This window comes from Erpetoichthys calabaricus, chromosome 8 (assembly GCF_900747795.2).
Source record: "Erpetoichthys calabaricus chromosome 8, fErpCal1.3, whole genome shotgun sequence".
NCBI lineage: Eukaryota > Metazoa > Chordata > Cladistia > Polypteriformes > Polypteridae > Erpetoichthys > Erpetoichthys calabaricus.
The window spans coordinates 11,693,095-11,715,998 of NC_041401.2; the positions used below are offsets into that span (position 1 = coordinate 11,693,095).

A 22,904-nucleotide genomic window follows, 5' to 3' on the forward strand; every position below is an offset into this window, starting at 1 on the left:
AATTAAAATGATGCTGCTAGTTCCAACACCTGTACTTTATCTATTTAATGAAGTAAACTGGCACATATGTATTATAATATTCAAGACTGGGCACCAGTTAGTTCCTCTGGACAAATGAGGTTCCAAATGGAAAAAACAGCCTGTGATGCATTCATTATGAAATTCACTTAAACAAAGATTGATTACTTGAAGCTATAATCCAAATACATGTCTGTTTAGGGATACCATCCCCATTCATTTGACTAGAAAGCATTTAAACTTATCATTTTATCTTTAATGTAAATAGCATTTGCCAAACTTTGCATAAATTGAAATTACAGCACAAGATAAACTGAATAACACACTACAAACTGATAAAACTACAATGTATTTACACAATAAAAATTCAGAGAGCATCTAAATAAAGAAAAGTATTTTTGATGGTATTTTATAGATTTGTCTTAGACAAACACTGTACCCTTATGTCACTGTGTTTTACTATGTAAAATTTTTATTTCTGAATTAATATACCACCTGTAGTCTACTACTGCAATAAATATGAAAAAGATTACAGGAAATGCTTATTTATAATTGTGGTAAACAATGACTTACCCTAATTTGGTATTTATATGTTATTTGGGTTACATTTATTACTATGTCAACTACTCATCCATTCATTCATTCCAATCTACTAATTTCATTGCATGGTTTTAGCAGCACTGTACAAGGTATGAGCCAAACCCAGACAAAATACCCGGCCTTCACTAGGCACAACCAGACTCGTTTAGGGCCAACTTACATGTAACAGTCTACCTAATATTTACCTCATTTGACTCACTGAGAAACCTTGATTATCCAGAAAGAAAAAAAAAAAAACAGAGGGAAGACAAGGGAAGACGGAACTTAATGTACAACTGGTCTTCTCCATTTATCAAATGACATGACTTAAAACACAGAATATTGAATGTGATTTCCACTATGCAGGAACACTCTTTTGAAGTTGAGAATATGGAATAGTCAAAAACAGCACCTGACAAGTTATTTTAAGTTCAGTTTTGAGACTGAGTTTAAAAGTGCTATTTACAACAAGGTTATGCAAACAGTTAAGTAATTTCTTGGACAACTGGCAACAACTCAACATTCTTTTTAAATGTGATTATCTAGCTGTATATCATGGAATAGTACAGTTTTACTATAAAATCCAAAAGATGTCCAGGATAGGTAATCTGACATTTAAAAACTGGTCCAGTGTGAGTGTGGGTGGACTAACTCCCCATCCATGGCTGGCTCCTACCTTGCATGGTAGGCATCTGGAATATGGCCTGCTTTCCCACAGCCCTGAACTGGACTACGGATTTTGTAGAATGTTGACTTTTCAGTGAGAAAAAGCATACTAACCAGATCCTCAATGTTACCATAGATGTTCTTCTTCATACCAGATGCTCTTGTAGCTACCCAGCCACCGAGTGTGCTGAATTCCATTGAGTCTGGTTCATGGCCAGTGCAATATCCACTCACATTAAGCTGTGGGGAAAAAAAGAGAAGTAAGTAGTAAACTGGGAAAAGATTAAGAGCAATAGTATACCGTGTCTATAAAATAGTGTTTTTGACATAGTTCACAGTTTTCATTATTCAAAGTCAGGAAATTTATCCATTAAAGCGTGATTGCAAGTGGGTCATGAAGCAAGACAAAGATCCAAAACACAATTAAATTTACAGTACACTAGATTGGTCAAAGAGAAATGGACTGGGTAAAGTCAAGACTTAAACCACATTAAAATGAACAGTACATTCTCCAAAACTTAGAATGTCTCATTGAGTTTAAGCACTTCTCTAAGAAGGTGTAGACCAAAATTCCTTCACAGCACTACATGCAACTAATCAACAACAGGCATTACCAGCTAATAAATCCAAATGGGACAATTGGGAAGTGATTCATGAATCTAAGTTTTTGTTAAGCTGGATATTTACTGAGATTTTGGGGAATGATTATCACTTTTGTCTTGTTGTATATGTATATAAATGTTTTATTTATATGAGCTTCACTAAGTCAAATTCAATTACAATAGTTGCTATTGCAATAAAAATTGTCACTGTGAGCTTCGTCTCATTTTCCAAAACATTTTTTACATACCATGAGAGCTATTAAAAAAGGAATGTTGAAAATAAAGGATGTGTCAGCATCTATTGCATTTTCTTTTCAGGTCAAACAGCTCAGCAGGAAGTTCTGGGGACCCCGCCAAACCATAGGATTGGCACTCCAACATTCTTCACAGAGGTAAATTTTAATATTCTCCCTGATAGAACTTTTGAGGAAACTTCCCAACCTTCTAGGCAAAAATATTAAATTCTCTCTCTATATATATATAAAATCCAATGTCTGCCTGTCTGTCCGCTTTTCACAACAGAACTACTTAACAGGTTTAGATTGGGTTTGTTTTCTATAATTTGCTTTATATATCATTGTTCACTTGCGGTACAAATTTATTTTTGCGAATACGAAAGACACGCAGCGGGCTGAGGGGAGGGGGGGGTGGGGCTCTCCTCACTCACGCGTCAGCCTCAGGGCATTCCTTACCTCCATTTAGCTAGCGAATGAGAGAACAACTTAACAGATTTAGATTGGGTTTGTTTTCTATAATTTGCTTGAATATTCCAGTTGATTTTGCAACTTCTCTCATCGCGCAAAGAATCACAGTTTTCTTGCAGGCACGATGTATTCACGCTAATCTGAGACAGAGGCTGCGGGACGAGGGGAGGAAGAAGCGTGATGTCAGGAGTGGGGAGATGGGCAGGGCCTTCCTCACTGTCCCGTTTCATTACTACGTGGGCATATATTGAATAAACTAAGTTTACCTTTCAATGAAAGTAACTGCAATGCCATCTTTTTAAAAACTGCACCAGTATCTTGAGTACTAGGGGGCTCCGCCCCCTGCTCGCTTCGCTCGCCAACCCCTGGTGTTGGGAATGACAAAGAGCGTGATGTATGAATGAGATATAGAATAGTGTGAAGGTGTAGATGATGCACATAGAAAGCAAACAATAAAGTGTGTGGCACAGTGTAAAGGTTTTTTTGAAAATTTCTTTGTACACGCCGTTTAAGTGTAAAAGGTAATTCCAGGTCAGAACTTGTAATGTCAATGAAGATGGTTATTGTTGTGATCAGAGTCAAGTTTGTCAGAGCTTAGAAAGAGCTGTGTCTCTCCAGGAAGTAATGGAATGACTTGGGTATTTATGTTTTCCACATTAATATTTTTTGGACATAATATAGTGCGTTGTGTTAAAAGGGGCATTTGGTCTAATGAGATTGCTGTTCCAAATCTGTCTGTAACTAAGTCGTCGCAGATAAAGGCTTGAGGAATTGTAATAATATGTGGGTGAAGTCCATCTGTATTGGTGAGTGTACCATCTCCCAGTTGTAATAAGCAATTGTTATGATCTGGTTCTGGACATCGTATCTTTTTTACTAACTGTATCTTTTGAAAGCAATGCCAATTGTCTGTGTATTTTAAGGTGCACTGAACAATAGCTGAGTGCATGGCATGTGGAAGAATAGCTAAGCACTGTCTAAAATCTCCTCCTAATAAAAGTACCTTTCCTCCAAAGCGAATATTATTATTCATAAACGTTTGTAGAAGTTTATGAATGGTGTTGAGTAAGTGACTGGATGCCATTGTACATTCATCAATAATTAACATTTTTGCAAGACGGATGTCACGTGCAGTGCCACCGTTAATGTTCATAGTGGATACCGATTTGTAGGATCTAATGCAGTTGTTAAAGATTTCACTTTCAGGTACATCGTTAGTTAGAAGCTTCTGTAGATATTCAGGATATGAATGTAAAGGAGGCAGTCTAATTTGACCCTTTTGACAACAACGTGTAAATTTATTACTTGTATTGCCAGTTGTTTCTTCAGGAAAGTGAACTGAATGACAATGATTGCAAATGACATTCATTAATCCGAATGAATTTTCCTGGTGTATGTTTTGCTTGTGCCGTTTGAGAGGCGCGTTGTTGCATGTGTAGTATTTGGGACGTGTTGTTTTGGAGCTGTAATCGATTTGCCTGTGCTGTGTGAGAAGCCCGTTGTAGCCTTCCTTGCCATTAACGTATGTCTGAGACGGGAGGTGTTTCGTTTTGAATCCGTGCCTGTTGCGATGCAGCACTATGATTGATAGATTGCGTCATGTGGATCTAGGATGTAGATTTGTGCATATTTGCGTTGTTGATTTGTTTCAGGGTGCACTGTTCCAATGCGATGCAGTATTTGTGCACATATGCGAAAGCAGTATGGGCCATTGCCTTTTGGTGGCCTGATATTTACTCCGGTAGATGCAAAAGCAAATGAACTATTGTAGGATCTAATGCAGTTCATAAAAGCTTTAGTTGAGCTTTGCGTTTTTGGAGCCGAGACATTTTTTCTTCTAGAAATATGGATAAGTAATAAGGAGTATTGCACTCACTGTTAATATGGAGCCTTTTCTGCGGGTGAACGGTTAATAGTGCCTTATTGTAATGAGATACACCTATGCTGCATAGTGTGAATTGTGTTTGGTCCCGTTATCCGAGCGGTATCGTTTTGTACCTGTGATCGTGAATTCATGACTTGTTTGTTCTTGAGCGTGAGAAATATGGATAAGTAATAAGGAGGATCGCACTCACTGTTAATATGGAGCCTTTTCTGCGGTTGAACGGTTAATAGTGCCTCATTGTAATGAGATCTACCTATGCTGCATATTGTGAACGTGTTGAGATGACGTATGTTTAATACGGACGGTTCATTTAGAAATGGGGCGTTGTGTGTCATTTGTTATTTATGTTACTGTGGTCGTGGGTCTGAATCGTCGTTTTTGTGTACGTTTCGTGTGCTATGTCCGTAGTCTGTCCCGTTTCGTGTCTAATGGGCTTTGTGTGGTGCTCTTGGCTTCTTTTTTTTTGTGTGCTTATGGCTTGTTGAATCCTCCTCTTTGTGTGCGTCCCGTTTCGTGTGCAATGGGATTAAATCCTCCTCTTTGTGTGTGTCCCGTCTGTTGCTTGTGTGTGTGGGGGGGGTGTTTTGCGTGCTCTTTTTTTTTTGTGTGCCAGGGGCTTGTTGAATCGTCCTCTTTGTGTGTGTCCCGTCCGTTGCTTGTGTGTGTGTGGGGGGGGGGGGGGGGGGCGTGGTTTTGCTCGTGCAGCGCTGTGTGCGTCACCTGCGTTTGACTCCTTTTTTCTGTGGTCTTGGCCGCTTCTCGCGGCGCCTCATTTCTTGGGGCGCCTGCGTAGTACGTCTTTTTGCGGCTACGGCCCATGGCCGGATGTGTGCGTCGCCTGCGTTTGACTCCTTTTTTCTGTGGTCTTGGCCGCCTCTTGCGGCGCCTCATTTCTTGGGGCGCCTGCGCAGTACGTCTTTTTGCGGCTACGGCCCATGGCCAGATGTCCCTGCGTCCATCCGGTTTAGCATTCTCGGTTAGTAATATGGATTGGTTTCCTGATCGTCCCATTAGTCATAGTATGTAATTAATGTAAATCAATCCAATTAATTTTATTTTTGTATAGTGCTCTTATATCAAAATTGAATGTGTTCCCTTTCATACAGTATTAGGTTTTAGTTGAATATCTGTTAACATTCACAGTGCAAAACAATACAATAACAAAAAACACATTCACTTTCTCTAAACTATAACTGCAATGCAAAGTCACAAGTTTATGGGTATTCTTCTGCAACAGTTATGCCATTCACACTAGCAAATGCATTTTAGAGTACCCATTAAAAGTCTAAACTCACCTGACTGAGTATATGTGTTTCACAGTCTTACAGACATTTTGATCTAAAGCCTTATGCTTAAACACTTGAAATTCGTTTCAAAGATAAATAGGTTTATTGGGTCATCACTCTTACAAATACAGTGAATTTCTTAAATAAATAGTTACTTGGAGCATTTGTGTAGGTTTTTTGTTTTCTTCAAGATCTGACATTTTACAATTAAACCTGTTTTGCCAATCCTCCCTGGTCATGTAGTTCTCATTTGGAACTGCAGTGAAATTTAGTGTTGGAAAAAGATGAGCGAAAAACATTATATCATCCCAATTACTAAATATGCACCTTTAAAAGTTAAATTGTAGAATTTCTTTCCTCATCATTGCATTTGAGTCAATTAGTTGTGTGTTGACAAGGTAGCATGGGCATTAATAGACCTATATGGTAGAAGGCCATTATTTATGGTTGCAGTAGTTCATAATATGACAAGAACAGCTTACTTTGGCAAAGAGAAACAACATTTCATCCATTACTTTAAGAAATGAAGGTCAGTCAATCTGTGAAATTTCAAGACCTTTGAAAGTCTCCTCAAATAGAACCACAAAAAATATTAACCTCTATGATGAAACCAGCTCTCACGAGGACTGCCAGGAAAAGCAAACCAACAGATACCTCTGGTGCAGAGGATAACTTCAATAGAGTTATGTGCCTCATAAATCACCAGTTAACTAAGCCTCATATTGCACCCGTTTTAAATCTTCAGGAACTTCAAAGTGCTAGAGAGAGAAAACTGCATGAATCTGGCTTTCATGATAGAAATGACGCAAAGACACCACTACTCAAAGAGACATACAAGGGGGAGAATTACTTGAGCCAACAAGCACAACATTAGATGCCAGACCAGTGTAAATCTGTTATTTGGTCTTCCAAGTTCAAATTTGACAGTTTTGGCTTCAACTGTCATAGCTTTGTGAACTTCGGTGACACAGTTGGCAATTCCTATGGAGCTGAAGAAAATTAAACAGCATGGTTACCACAGCATTCTGCAGTGACATCTCATTTGGACAGCACTTAGTTTGGCCATCATTTGTTTTTCTACAGGACAATGACCTAAACCATACCTCCAAGCTGTGTAAGAGCTACTTGGCACAGTATGCAAGTGATAAAGTACTACAACAGATGACCTTACTGCCACTATCACCTGACATAAACCCAGTGAAGATGTTTTGAAAGGATTGGACCAGGGAGAGAAGAAACTACAGCCACAAAATGCTCAGCATATGTAAGAACTCCTTCTAGGTGGTGACCTCACAAGGTTGTTTGAGAGAATGCCAAAAGTGTACAAAGCTGTCACCAAAACAATGGGCGACTACTTTGAAGAAGCTAAAATAAGGTATTTTTGATGAACACTTTTTGGTCAATCCATAATTCTACATTAATTATTTCACAGTTTGATTTCTTAAAATTTCCTGTTTTCTAGAATCATCGTTAAGAATAAAGTAAAACCCTTTGATGAGCAGGTGTTTTCGACTTTTACACACACACACACTTCAACATTGATTTCTGTTAAATGATAATATGGTTACACCAGGTGTAAGGAAAAATTAATATTATTCATTGAACTAAAATATATTCACATGCAATGAATATATTCTATCCACATGTAGTAACAATGGCATTTTATGAAACTGGATTAGAAAAGTTGGGTTTAAACTGTAACATAATCAGAGACTACCATTAGCTAACCTTATTACATTTACACATTTAGTACTTTAATTAGATTTTCAGACCAGATGAACCACTGTGCTCTATCAGAAAATAAATATATAAATATAGCTAAAATTATGCCATTCAAAATATGTTTTCAATTGATGGAGATCTGGTTACATGTGGTTTTTTTTTTTTAGGCTGAAGACCAACTAAGATAGAGTCACAACATGCAGACTGCCTTCTTCTTCTTTCGGCTGCTCCTGTTAGGGGTTGCCACAGCGGATCATCTTCTTCCATATCTTTCTGTCCTTGTCATCTTGCTCTATCACACTCATCACCTGTATGTCCTCTCTCACCACATCCATAAACCTTCTCTTAAGCCTTCCTGTTTTTCTCTTGCCTGGCAGCTCTATCCTTAGCATCCTTCTCCCAATATACCCAGCATCTCCCCTCTGCACATGTCCAAACCAACGCAATCTCACCTCTCTGACTTTGTCTTCCAACCGTCCAACTTGAGCTGACCCTCTATTGTACTCATGTCTAATCCTGTCCATCCTCATCACACCCAATGCCAATCTTAGCATCTTTAACTCTGCCACCTCCAGCTCTGTCTCCTGCTTTCTGGTCAGTGCCACCGTCTCCAACCCATATAACATAGATAGTCTCAATACCGTCCTGCAGACCTTCCCTTTCACTCTTGCTGATATCTGCCTGTCACAAATCACTCCGGACACTCTTCTCTACCCACTCCACCCTGCCTGCACTCTCTTCTTCACCTCTCTTCCACAGTCCCCATTACTCTGTACTGTTGATCCCAAGTATTTAAACTTATCCACCTTCACCAATTCTACTCCCTGCATCCTCACCATTCCACTGACCTCCCTCTCATTTACACACATGTATTCTGTCTTGGTGGTCCTACTGACCTTCATTCCTCTCATCTGAAGAGCAGATGTCCACCTCTCCAAGGTCTCCTCAACCTGCTCCCTACTATCACTACAGATCACAATGTCATCAGCAAACATCACAGTCCACGGTAACTCCTGTCTAATCTCGTCTGTCAACCTGTCCATCACCATTGCAAATAAGGAAGGGCTCAGAGCCAATCCCTGGTGTAATCCCACCTCCACCTTGAATGCATCCATTACTCCTACTGCAAACCTCACTACTGTCACACTTCCCTTGAGCATATCCTTTACAACTCTTACGTACTTCTCTGCCACTCCCGACTTCCTCATACAATACCTCAACTGCCTGTTACGGAAAAAATTTACTGTGAACATATGCTGAATCAGTCAATTGTAAATAAATGTCATCAATATGCAAATTTACTAGCCTCTATTCATACCGAGACATGTTTCAGAAATTCTGTCACAATCATGTGAAATCATATACTGGACACACATGTGTGTATACAATTTGCATGCATCAAAAGTCAGGATTTTGACTTTAATTTCGTTGGGGTAGTCAAGTGCCTTGGGTTCAGAATGAGTAGTACAGACAACTATTGAGTGATCTATTAACAGAGAAACAGCACTATAACTCTTTTCATAAAATTCTTAAGAGGGGTCCTATTTTCCTCCAAATAATCTTGATCCTACAGTATGCTTCACTACAATATGTCCGTTTTTTTGTTGTGTAATATGATAGCCACAAATAAGCTTAATGAGAGCCCATAAACAACATCTTATTGCATCTTTAATAAAGGGAACATGCCTCTTTAGACTGTCTATTAATTACTATTAACTATCGAAGTGACTGTCTTAATTTTATTGTAATCTAGAGTTATTTTGGGTAAGCTGGGTGTCAATAGCTTGATTCAGGAATACGTACATTTTTCTTCATTGAAATTAACAGTGAATATGATTTTCAGTAACAAAAGTTCACCTTACATGAAGTTTTTCAGGAACACACTATGGTCATAAAGAAGGGAAAGACTCCATATCAAAAAGATGAAAAGTTATAGGAGTTTGCAGGGCATGCTGGGTTGCAGCTGAATAGGACATTTAAAATACTACTTGAGCCAGGTCCATGGCTACCATTTCCACAAGGCTTTGGATCTGTACTACCTTTGAGAAATGAAAGATTCTGGTCCAGATTATAAGCATGAACACTATAATCCTATCCATTTCAAAGGCTATTACTTCCATCATAGACTGTGTCGGGAGCGCTGTGCGTTAAAGTTGGTTTTCTGATACTGTTAGCTTTCCCAGTTTGTAATAAGCTATGCTACAAATAATGTTTTCTGATTTTTTAGTTAAAATTAATCTGCAATGAGTAAAGTATGATTCTTTGACAAAAATCAGATTTTTTCATAACAATTTTACAAAAATGTATATTTTGACTTTTTTATTTATAATACATTGTACTTTTTTTTTTTCTTTTTTTTACTTATTTTGTTCTTTTTTGTCCTTAGACACTGTGTATGAAAAATAGAGAACCTCAGCTTCTACTACTGTCTTCAGTAATGCTTTAGCACTACATTTTACACATACTCAATTATAAAATTCCAATACTTTTCCAGGTTACTGAAGCCAAATCAAAATTAAAATATTCCAGGTAAACCTGCCAAGTTTTTTTTAGTAGCTTTTAACAAGCCTCAACATATTTTTCATGTGTAAAAGGATTCTTCCATTACAGTAGACCCCTGCGAAGACGCGGTTCAGGGTTCGTAGCCTCAGTCGTTCGCAGGTTTTTTCTTAGACCCTAACTAATAATTGTTAGCGGAAACCGCAAATATCCTCCGCAATTTTTTATTGCTTTTTTTGTGGCAATACTGCACTGTAGAGAGAACAGGAAGCAAACACAGAGGAAAACGTGGCTTGGGATGGTGAAAGTAGCCAATCCGAGAACGTACTCTACTGGAATTTGAAACTGTAACTCCCAGCAGTCCCTGCAGTGGCTCCAATTGGTCTTCTGCTGAGGGTGCAGGGGCTCTTGGGGTCAAAGGACGTCAGCGCAGCTTTTAAAAAAGGGGCCAGTGACCAAAAAAAAAAAAAAAATTTTGTAATTTGTGTTTCAAGTTCCAGTCTCTCTGCCTGCCTTCTGTTGGGTTACCTGTACTTATTCATTTTGTCCTGGATTGTTTCGTGGTTGGGGTCTGGATTGTCTGCCGTCTGCCTGTGTATATCAAGACTGTAAGTGGATTGATGGCCATTCTTTAAAGAAAGGAATGCGTCTGAACCGTCCACCCGTCTTCACCATTTCAGGAACTACCGGTAGGACTAACTTTACATTCCCATTCAACGTGCGGATCTCTGGACTATCTATTTTCATCATTACATTACATTTCATTCGTTGCCGTTTTTCATGGACTTTACTGTGTGTGTTGTTGGTGCTTTGTTGTATTTAATGTATAATTGCTGTAAGGGGAACAGGGGTGGTATCATTGTTTTCATTACATTCTTTATTTGCTGTTTGATTACCAGTTTGCTTTGTTTTTGTCTCTGTTTCTGAGTGCATGCGGGTCAGGCCAAGGCTGGGTGCGTCCCTGGAATCTCCACCATAAAAATAAATAAATCACCGTCTTCTTGACGGTGTGAATCTTTGCGGCACCGGACCGCTACATTATCCATTTCTCCTTGCTGCTGATTGACTGCTGCCCTGTGACGCATCTCCAACTAAGTGTTCTCGTGTTTTCTGTTTTGTTCTTCTTAATCCTTAAACCGCCGCAACCGGCTATAGTCGTTTCCTAGTGCCATTTGCCAGCACACAGGAGCCGAGTATATTCGGCAACATACATTCACTGAACGCCGCAACCGGCTATTGTCGGTTCCCTGTGCAATTTACCAGTGCTCTGGAGGTGATCAGTCAGTGCCGTACATTTGTTGAGCAGCCAGCTCATGACCACTGCCGGCCCCTATAGCACTGCAGCCTCACTGTCTCTGGGATCGAGCCGCTGCACTAGACTAGCCTGCCAGCATCAGCGTTGGCCTGTGTGTGATTGTGTGCAGCCTGTTCAAGAGCAGTTGGCTTGGTGATTTACTGAATTTCATCAATGGCGTCAGATGCACTTTGTACATATTGTTCCAGTAGTTTTTTAAATAGTTTTTACAGTTCATTACCAGTGTGTAAAATGATCAGTGCTGCAGTAATTGTGATGCTCTTTGCATGAAAAAAATGCGTTCCTTTAAAATTTCACTTTTTCTTTGTGAATTGTGACGTTTACTTAAAAAGTGCAACTAAAAAGTATCTGGCGTCCAGGGATGCATTAACCCCCAAGTATGTGGCAGTTTAAGGGTTAAAGCCCCAAGATGCCGTCAAAATGCCCTGCACCTTCTAAGGCTTCTGGCAATGAAAACGTGCTTGCATGAATTACAGTACATATAGCGGTAACATCGGAATTTTACATTCTAGCACTGCGGGTGACATATCAGTACAGTACTGTACAGTATACGGGTTTACCTTAACATTCTTTTTTTAGGTAATGTATTAAGTTGAGGTTGAAATGAAATTGAAGTATTTTGGGGGCATATTTAGGGTTTAAACTATAAAAATAGGCATTTTTTAACCACATTCATAATTCACAGGTTTTCACAGGTTTTTCTAGGAACGTAACCCCCGCGAATTTCGAGGGTGTACTGTACTATTAAGCCTCTTGTTTATTAAAGATTCAATATATATTCTGGGAACAAAGCAAGACTTTAGACATAGTGTATGTTTTTAAAGACGTGAACATATATTCTTATAGCTATATGAATTTAATATGAAATCCATTCCACTTTAAAACCTCATTAAATAAATGTGCTGGTCCTTCATCTAGGCAACTAAGTGATATGACATTTAGGGAATACTGTATGTGGCATGGGCGGCATGGTGGTGCAGTGGGAAGCGCTGCTGCCTCGCAGTTAGGGGACCCGGGTTCGCTTCCCGGGTCCTCCCTGCATGGAGTTTGCATATTCTCCCCGTGTCTGTGTGGGTTTCCTCCGGGTACTCCAGTTTCCTCCCACAGTCCAAACACATGCAGGTAAGGTGCATTGGCGATTCTAGATTGTCCCTAGTGTGTGCTTGGTGTGTGTGTGTGTACGCACCCTGCGGTGGGCTGGCACCCTGCCCAGGTTTTGTTTCCTGCCTTGCACCCTGTGTTGGCTGGGATTGGCTCCAGCAGACCACCGTAACCCTGTAGTTGGGATATAGCGGGTTGGATAATGGCTGGATGGATGTATGTGGCATTTAAATGCACAAGACCTGAGGGTCCAAAAGTGCAAAGGGAATGCAGCTATAAACAGAAGCATTACTAAATAATATTAGGCACAAAACTGACAGAGCTACCTGATGACATGCTATCATTTTTTTCCATATATAAGAGCATAATAATAACCTATCTTACCTATTACTAGCTAGCTAAATGCAAGTGATTATATTCCAACTGTACAATTATAATACACAATGCAATACAACCAGACTACTAATATGCTCCAAATTTCTAAAGAAGTGGATGATATATTCCAAGATGTTTGAATGTCCTATTAAAACCATTTGTCTTGTTTGAGATTATAGGAAAATGAAGTTCAACCTGAAAAACAGCAGTAAAATGATTTTACACAAAGACATTTCAAAAAGGTGTCCAACCCAAAATCAAACCTTCTTTAATATCTATCCCTTGTTGTTTCAAAAACTCAAAAAATTAATAATAATGACTTCAAAAGAAAAATACTGTGTAAAATATACCAATAAACATAAGTGATTAAAAAATATTATACTATAAACCAATGTGATTTGTATAGTGCTCCAAGTCCAATTATTTTTTACTTTAGTAAGTCACCCTCATTTTGTAATATTTTTGAGGAAAAATGAACTAATATTTCTAAACCATCTGGCAGATGGAACTGCGGTTTTATAAGTTGTGGGATTACCTATTTAAGATGCAGAACACACGAGCTTGTGTATCAAACTGGGTCTTGTTTTCCATTTTTCTGAATTAGTTCAAGAGAGCCATCTGTTCTGCACCTGACTTTCAATCAGTGCCCCTCTGGTACATAAACATGTGAAACAAATTCCACTAAACCACCTCCAAGACCTTCAAAATCAACTCCTTACTTGTCTCAGTTTTTTTTCCCCTGACCAAAACCACTGCAGAGCTTTCAATCTCTGCTCTCTGACCATTCAGTAATCAAACATTCTGTGTGCCATCTCACTGTATAATTGATTTACTGTGTTAGGTAAAATGGAAAAAAAAAGCTACAAAAATCTGCCCAATTTATTTATTACGTAAAAAAAACACTCATTCTGAACACAAGACCCAAGATCTGGCAGCAAAAATCAACTGGAGACGAGCGCATGTGGGGGTTGGGGTTTGAGGCAAAAAGAGGTGCTTGTTTGGTCAAAAATAAGTTCAGCTAAGGATGGCGCCTCTTGACACCACTGCTGACCAGGACAGCTCTCTGATCCAGAGAGCTCATTAAACCATCTGATCAGTAGTAGTGGCAGGTGGTGCATACATTTGGCAGGGACTTAATCAACACAGGCTTACATTCTGTTTTTATCAGGAATTCATTGCTCTTGGGAAATAGCTGCAATTCCCAGTGTCATCACAAAAAGAACTAAACAAATCATTTGCAACTCACGACAAAGAGTAAAGACATAATGTTCAATTTAATAAAGAAGCTGGATGTGTCCACACAGATTTTATTATTATTATTATTATTATTTACAAAACCAAGCTTTCAGAAGTATAAATGAAGTTTTTGCTGCTTGAACAATACTTTGATTAAACCAAAATAAAAATATCATCTTCAATAAATCATGGAAAATTCTGAAAAGCTAGCCATAATGATCACTAAAATATCTGGATATTACTTTTATCCATATCTTCCAGCTCCAAGTTAAATTAATCAAACCTTAAAATACACCACTTATGACTTATAGCATAGATAAATCTACAGAAAGCCTGAAGTACTAAGGTGTTGTACCGTGTTAGCCATTATGAATGTAGAGAAAAGCCAAGCAAAATGACACCTTTTATTGGCTAACTAAAAAGATTACAATATGCAAGCTTTTGAGGCAACTCAGGCCCCTTCTTCAGGCAAGATTACATCAATATGTAATCAAGATTACATAAAGATATAAAGATGATCCACTGTGGCAACCCCTAACGGGAGTAGCTGAAAGGAGGAGAAGACGGTGCAGTGAGAGGAACAACGCTACAACAGCTATTGTATTTAGAATAGTTTGACCATTTTGTGGATCATTATATTGTTACAGGTTAATTACAATCAGATGCATTAAACTAATAAACAATATGCAGTTAATTTCAGTGTACTGTATTTATAAAGCCACATCAGGGATGTGGATCTAAAAAAGAAAGGGAAATCACACTGGAACAGTAGCACTGCTTTGATGCTGGGTACCGCCAGTCTGCAAAACAGAGCGGAAAACTTGCGTACGCCAGGGTATGAGTTACCGTGGAAATGTGTTTGGCTTTACGCCAAGTTTAGGTTTTATACATCGCGACGCAACATTTTTGTGCGTACGCACCGTTTATACATGAGGCCCCTGGACATTATGTGGAATTTGATCCTCGTGTCTACATGGGTTTTCTTCCCACATCCCTAAAGATGTGTAGTTTAGACTGAATTGACCTATATTAAATTGAATGATAGGTTCTTATGATAGACTGGCATCAACCATATGATGGGTTGTCTTCAGACTTGCACCCAGGCTCCATCCAGTTCCCCACATCCCTGACCCTTAAGCAGGTTTGAGAATGAAATGTTTATTTCTAAAACATTTTGATGTTAAGTACGTACAGAATAGTAATAATAATTCTTTAAATTTATATAGCGCTTTTCTCACTACTCAAAGCACCCTCCACACAGGGAGGACTCAAGACATGAACCCAAGATCTCCTTACTGCAAGGTACCACTGTGCCATCTTTTTAAAAGTCATATAGTATCTTTTGTTAAGCCCTGATATTAAAACCAGATAAAGGATCCAAGTAATTTACAAGTTTCCTTATAGATACTTGTGTAATAAAACATTTTAAAAATAAAATGATGAAAATTACTTACAAGTCTTTCAAGGTCTTGACCAATAATTCCAGCTTCAACATGTGCAGTGAGGTTTTTCTCATCAATCCATAATATTCGATTCTGTTAGGAGACAAGTTACAAATTAGATTTTTGAATAAAACGATAACCATCTCCATTGTAAGATTTATGAAAATAGGATTCATTTCCAAGTAGTTGCACATAGGTGGAGCATACCATGGCAAGCACAAGATGCAAGAGAGCAGCACAACTTACAACTGAATGAAGAAAAGGAAGCTATTTAAAAGTTTTTGGAACAGTGTAGAAAAGTAAGGAAAGCCTATTTAACCACAAAAAAAAATCTAAGGGTTGTGGAGAATTCCCCATGTGCCATTCAAATCCTACATTTCATGACATTTCCATGGTGAAAATAAACAACATTTATTATACATATGACAAACTGGCACAATTTCATGGATATCTATTTTAACAATTTACATATAATGGTATGCTTTACTTTCATACTACCATACATTGTATTGAATTCCTTAAAAAGTTTTTAATTGCTTGAATGTGTTTAACTGTCTCGTATGCATTTACATAGCCACAATGTGTTACTGGATACATCTCTGAGGACCTTCTCGTCAAATATGAAATGGCACATTCAATTACAAAATATAAAATATTGCCCCATTTCTGGTCTGAGTTTACTCTTTATGCTGTTAAAAGAGAAAACCCACACAGCTTGAACACTTCCAACATCTTTAATCAATCACTTGCCTACAGTAATAAACTTTCCCCTTGTTGTCATATGGCTACTTTCATGTTCTCTTCTAAAACATCTGATCCAGATGACCTTAAGTATATTGTTATGGAAAGGTCAGCAATGGCAGTACTCGAGACAATGATTTGGCGACAGAGAGATTAGAGAGAAATTTTAGACTCACCACTAACTTGACTTACTGAGGCCATTCTACATTAGTAGAAAGTCACAAGAATATACATTTTTTATCATGCACACACATGACTATGAACTAACAAAAAGGATTCAGATGCCATAAATATTAACATTAATCTATCTGTTAAGAATTTCAATTAGTATAGTTTATTTCAATCAGTAAAAGCCAAAGTAGTAAAACAATTACAAAGTTGAAATAACATTGTTTATTTGGAATGAGAACAGATTAACAGCCTAGTTTTATATTATTTATATATATCTATATATATATATATATATATATATATATATATATATATATATATATATCTATATATATATATATATATATATATATATATACACACACACACAGTATATATTGTGATAGATGGCCGGGGCCCCTGCATCATATATACCAGGGGGACAAGGGTGGGAAACCCAGCATCTCCCCTGGGATGCTAGATGGCAACCCCCCTGGGTAGCAGCGGTACCTCGGATTCCCGCAGGGCTTCATGGGGGTTGGAGTTCTGTGCAGCTCTGTTGGGTTCCACATGCACCAGGAGGGGGTGCTGAAGCAGGAGCTGCAGGCCCCTTTTGGGCACTGGTTTCGCCTCACCCGGAAGTGCAGCCGGATATTGCCAATCAAGCACCTGGAGCACTTCCAGGTACCCAATAAAAGGAGCCAGCGACGAGGTTGCCTGAGAGGAGTGGTGGAGGAAGGAAAAGAATGCTTGGTGTGTTTAATTTGGTGTTTGTACACTTGGGACCGTGTTGTGCCTGTGGGGATTATGGGGAAGACGTGCCCACAGGTGAAGGAAAATAAAAGTTTATTTATTTTACATGTGCCTCCGTGTCGGGTCAGGCGCCCATATAGCGCCATTCTCTTACAATATGTATATATTTTTTATATATATATATGTATATTTATATATATACAGTATATGTATATTTATAAAATGCTTGCAGCTGTAATATAAACATAAATGAAAGTACATGTATTTGGTAACTAATTTACAAGACAAAGATGTAGACTCACAACATTTGACAACATATAGTCTGTAAACAATTCTGTAGGCATATTAAACAATCTATAAAAGTACTAGCCGATGCCCACCGTAGCATATGGCGGTGTAAGAATAGGAACGGAAAACGGTGAGAAAGGAATTCAGAAATCAAGAAGAAATAAATACTTCTTGAAAGACGCCGTGTGCATGTAGAATTTCCAGCCAAGCAGGATTACATGTGAAAGTGATAAATAAATCAGGCTTTCCGAATTTACGTACTATGGCCATGGCATCCTGACAGTTTTGTTGCATGTATCTTGGACTTCCTGGAAATGTGGATGGTAATATGATCATTTTGCCTATACGTACATTATTTTCAGTGTTTGCTTGCAGTGCATCTGATAGTCCTTTGTATTGTTCCACGCGCAGATCTTGTTGATGTAATCTGAGATAGTTGAGACGCGCGCCCTCTGTTTTAACATACGCATCTACAACGTACTGTTGGAATAGTTTGCTGCTGGAGTGCAAAATACTAAATGTATTTCTCATTGCTAATCTGTACGTGTAAAACTGGCATTGAGTAAGCCTTATTTGCTTGGTGGTTCTTTTATCGGGAACATGTAAATCTTTGTGCCAGCCAATGTCTCCGTAAGGGAATAAAAGTGGGTAAACCATAGGATCGCAATTCATATTGAGCGTGGAAATCTGTTTACAGGAGTTGCCTATGGGATAGATGCAAATGTCCCTTTCGGAAGGCTGTTCGCCATCTTCTCCGACGAAAATTGCTGCAGCATCGGTGTGACATGTCGAGGCATTGTATCGTCGTAAATCCTGCCCAGGGTTTTCCTTGAAAACCGTTCGTACAGATGCTGTTGGATTGGACTAAGTGGTTTCATGCATGTGTTTGTATGATTTAGCGAAGGGGTTGATGGTTCTAAGCATGGAATCTAGCTGGAGAAGTAAATTTTCGCTGCATACAGAGTTTGCTTTATTTTGTAATCGTACTTCAATAGCTTGCTCTGTGTCAAAAACATACAACTGTCCAAATCCTGGAGAGGTAGAAGTGTTAGCATGTAGTGAAGACATTTGGTGATAAGTTTGCCCGTGTATTTTAAAACAGTATGGTCTGTGGCCAGGAGGTTGAGTTATTTGTGCACCCATGGAAGCAAATGCTACAGAACAGTTGTATTCTCGAATGTGTTCATGATAATTTTTAACTTCTGATGTTTGCTGTGTAAGAAGCTGTTGTAAAGACACAGGTGGCTCCTGTAAAGGTGGTAAAGCTACTTTACCGTTGTGGCAGCTACTCGATTAGTTGTTGGATGTATTACGCTAAGCAGGCAAGTATTGTGCATGACATTACAAAAGTTAGTTTCTTACTTTTTCAGCTCTAGTTACAATAAGGGGTTGGGGCACAAAACTTTGGGACATCAAAATTGCCTGGCTTTAGTTTCACCATATGGCACCTCACAATATACCTTTTCACCCAGCAATTTTTTCATCTGGTACCATTATCTATTCACTGTCACGTTCTAGCTAGCTCATCGTGCCAAAATGTGATCTAGCTTGCGTTTTAATTACCTTAACCTTCATTTGTGTTCTGTAAAGCACTTCATACAGATTTCTCAAGTTCTGCACAACACTAAACTGACAATTAAATTCACTCAGCCAGTGTTTCGTGCAGAGGCACACATGATAAAGTACAGGCTTGTATTCTTTTGAACCCTCCTTAATTATGTACAGTATGGAATATGTTCTTTAGTGTGGCTAGAGGAAGCATGTGATTGAGGAAAAAGATATAGGATAAAAATAAAAAGTCTTTACAAAGTCTGCAATATGATCACCATAAATGAATAGCTTCAACGTAATTGTTGTGACAAGCCATTTTACAATTTACATGTATGGTATTCTCTGACAAGACCCCTTTCTGCCTCAAAATGAAAGCCTATCACGTGCTTTAGCAGGACTAAAGCAAATGATGAAATTTTAAGCACACAAAAGAAATCACCTTAAATAAGTCATTACAGTAAAGTAAGAAGATGCACATTCATTACAGTAGTTGGAAATCTATTAATTGTGCTCTCTGTTGAACACTCTGTACATTTACAGCTGACGTTAAAAAAATATTATATGTATTTACTATACAGAACAGATGATAAGTAGATAAGTTTCTTTCATTTGTTCAAATGTTATGATTCACATAAATTAATACACTGGAGCAAACAGATGAGCTTGACATCTACAGTGCATCCGGAAAGTATTCCCAGCGCATCACTTTTTCCACATTTTGTTATGTTACAGCCTTATTCCAAAATGGATTAAATTTATTTTTTTTCCTCAGAATTCTACACACAACACCCCATAATGACAATGTGAAAAAAGTTTACTTGAGATTTTTGCAAATTTATTAAAAATAAGAAAATTGAGAAAGCACATGTACATAAGTATTCACAGCCTTGGCCATGAAGCTCAAAATTGAGCTCAGGTGCATCCTGTTTCCCCTGATCATCTTTGAGATGTTTCTGCAGCTTAATTGGAGTCCACCTGTGGTAAATTCAGTTTACTGGACATGATTTGGAAAGGCGTACACCTGTCTATACAAGGTCCCACAGTTGACAGTTCATGTCAGAGCACAAACAGAGCATGAAGTCAAAGAAATTTTCTGTAGACCTCCGAGACAGGATTGTCTCGAGGCAGAAATCTGGGGAAGGTTACAGAAAAATTTCTGCTGCTTTGAAGGTCCCAATGAACATAGTGGCCTCCATCATCCGTAAGTGGAAGAAGTTCAAAACCACCAGGACTCTTCCTAGAGCTGGCCGGCCACCTAAACTGAGCGATCGGGGGAGAAGGGCCTTAGTCAGGGAGGTGACCAAGAACCCGATGGTCACACTGTCAGAGCTCCAGAGGTTCTTTGTGGAGAGAGGAGAACCTTCCAGAAGGACAACCATCTGTGCAGCAATCCACCAATCAGGCCTGTATGGTAGAGTGGCCAGATGGAAGCCACTCCTTAGTAAAAGGCACATGGCAGCCCGCCTGGAGTTTGCCAAAAGGCACCTGAAGGACTCTCAGACCATGAAAAAGAAAATTCTCTTGTCTGATGAGACAAAGATTGAACTCTTTGGTGTGAATGCCAGGCGTCACGTTTGGAGGAAACCAGGCACCGCTCATCACCAGGCCAATACCATCCCTACAGTGAAGCATAGTGGTGGCAGCATCATGCTGTGGGGATGTTTTTCAGCGGCAGGGACTGGGAGACTAGTCAGGATAAAGGGAAAGATGACTGCAGCAATGTACAGAGACATCCTGGATGAAAACCTGCTCCAGAGCGCTCTTGACCTCAGACTGGGGCAACGGTTCATCTTTCAGCAGGACAACGACTCTAAGCACACAGCCAAGATATCAAAGGAGTGGCTTCAGGACAACTCTGTGAATGTCCTTGAGTGGCCCAGCCAGAGCCCGGACTTAAATCTGATTGAACATCTCTGGAGAGATCTTAAAATGGCTGTGCACCGATGCTTCCCATCCAACCTAATGGAGCTTGAGAGGTGCTGCAAAGAGGAATGGGCGAAACTGGCCAAGGATAGGTGTGCCAAGCTTGTGGCATCATATTCAACAAGACTTGAGGCTGGAATTGCTGCCAAAGGTGCATCGACAAAGTATTGAACAAAGGCTGTGAATACTTATGTACATGTGATTTCTCAGTTTTTTTATTTTTAATATATTTGCAAAAACCTCAAGTAAACTTTTTTCACATTGTCATTATGGTGTGTTGTGTGTAGAATTCTGAGGGAAAAAATGAATTTAATCCATTTCGGAATAAGGCTGTAACATAACAAAATGTGGAAAAAGTGATGCGCTGTGAATACTTTCCAGATGCACTGTAAGTGTCCATTCTGCTAACTCCTGTAATTAGAATATATTACATTGTAAAGAGGTTTCCAAAGCACATGCATCTAATCTAAAGAAGGAAAACTGTGAAAACAATAGAGCAAATTGGAACACTTGTTTATCTTTGCCATTAGAAAAATCATTTTAGTATAGACAAAAGTTACTTATTAGGACAAAAAGGGTCATCTACATTAGTGTTCAATGCTAAAAAAAAAAAAAAAAAAAACTACAGCAAAAAGACCTTAGAAGTATACACATTGAAGAGATGCTTTATAAGATTCAGCTGCTCTTCCCAGGTTAAGTGACTACACAATCAGTTACAACATCATGTGTGTAGACAATGGTATTTAAAGCAGATAGAGAATAAGCTATGAAAATATCCTCCAGTCAGTGACAGTCCTGCAGTCAAAAACAGACAGTTGACTAAATGGGATAAAGACACAAACTCATTCAACTAACAGTCAAGTACAAATATGATGCAGAAAAAGCCTTATCAATAATCCATCCATCCATCCATTCATTATCCAACCCGCTATGTCCTAACTACAGGGTCACAGGGGTTCTGCTGGAGCCAATCCCAGGCAACACAGGGCACAAGGCAGGAAACAAATCCCGGGCAGGGCACCAGCCCACCGCAGGGCGCGCACACCCACACACCAAGCACACACTAGGGAAATTTAGAATCACCAATGCACCTAACCTGCATGTCTTTGGACTGTAGGAAGGAGGAAACCGGAGTACCCAGAGGAAACCCACACAGACTCAGGGAGAACATGCAAACTCCATGCAGGGAGGACCCGGGAAGCAAACCCGGGTCTCCTAATAAAACATTTTATTTATATATATTGCCTAAGGTTGCACAGTATGCCGGTACTGGAAAAGTTAAAAAAAAAAAAATTTAAATGATACAGTACCAGCATTTACGGATTTTTAGTACCATAAGTAAATGTAAGCTTTCCACTTGATCCCATTCCCCCATCAACACTCAGAAGAGTAGACAGGGGAAAACAAGCTTAGATATGGTGGAGGCTTCCTGAAACCTTTGGCCTTGATGCAATTGAGACTACGCAGGGGACAAAACCGTATTGCTTAAACACACACTTCATGCTATCAAGAGGGAAGCTGTGTGTCGTGAGGCGTAATGAGGAGTTGTGCCAGGGATCTAAGGAATTGTGCAGTGCCCCAGGGAGGCTGGCGTAACAAAGGTGGGGGTTTGCAGGTATCTGTTATTTGCTTTTGGAAATGTTTTCGTACCAGTACTGAGGTCAGAAAGCTGGTATCAATACCAAAGTCAAAATTTTAGTAGAGATCCAACAGTAATAGCGGCCTTGCCATGCTGAAAGCACTTCACAGATATTTTATAATGAACAACAGGGCACATAAAACATTGGATACAAAAATATTCATATGAAACACTAAATAAACATACAAAGCTATGAGACAGAATAAATACAATCACTAGAAGAAAACTCTGAACAAATAACATTTTATGATACAAAAGAAGTCAGTGATGCAACTGAAATCAACTCCTGTGAGTGGAAAACAAAAAGGTATAATCTAATAGATTAAGCAACACCAAAATTTGACAACAGAAGATTACAAAAATATTTTCAGGTTTGATGAATCCCAGTTCCCCCTGACTGGAGAACCAGCATATATTAAACGTCATGAA

General features: G+C 38.9%; 1 protein-coding gene across 1 annotated transcript in view; it reads right to left on the reverse strand.

Moving 5' to 3' along the window:
* The window catches only part of agps (alkylglycerone phosphate synthase), a 204,820-nt gene that overhangs the window by 94,323 nt on the left and 87,593 nt on the right, over positions 1–22,904 (reverse strand). Inside the window, exons 8-9 of the mRNA XM_028806233.2 lie at positions 15,443–15,523; positions 1,378–1,503 (exon numbers count right to left, since the gene is read on the reverse strand). Coding sequence (XP_028662066.2) covers positions 1,378–1,503; positions 15,443–15,523 — 207 coding nt within the window. The remainder of the gene's footprint in view (positions 1–1,377; positions 1,504–15,442; positions 15,524–22,904) is intronic.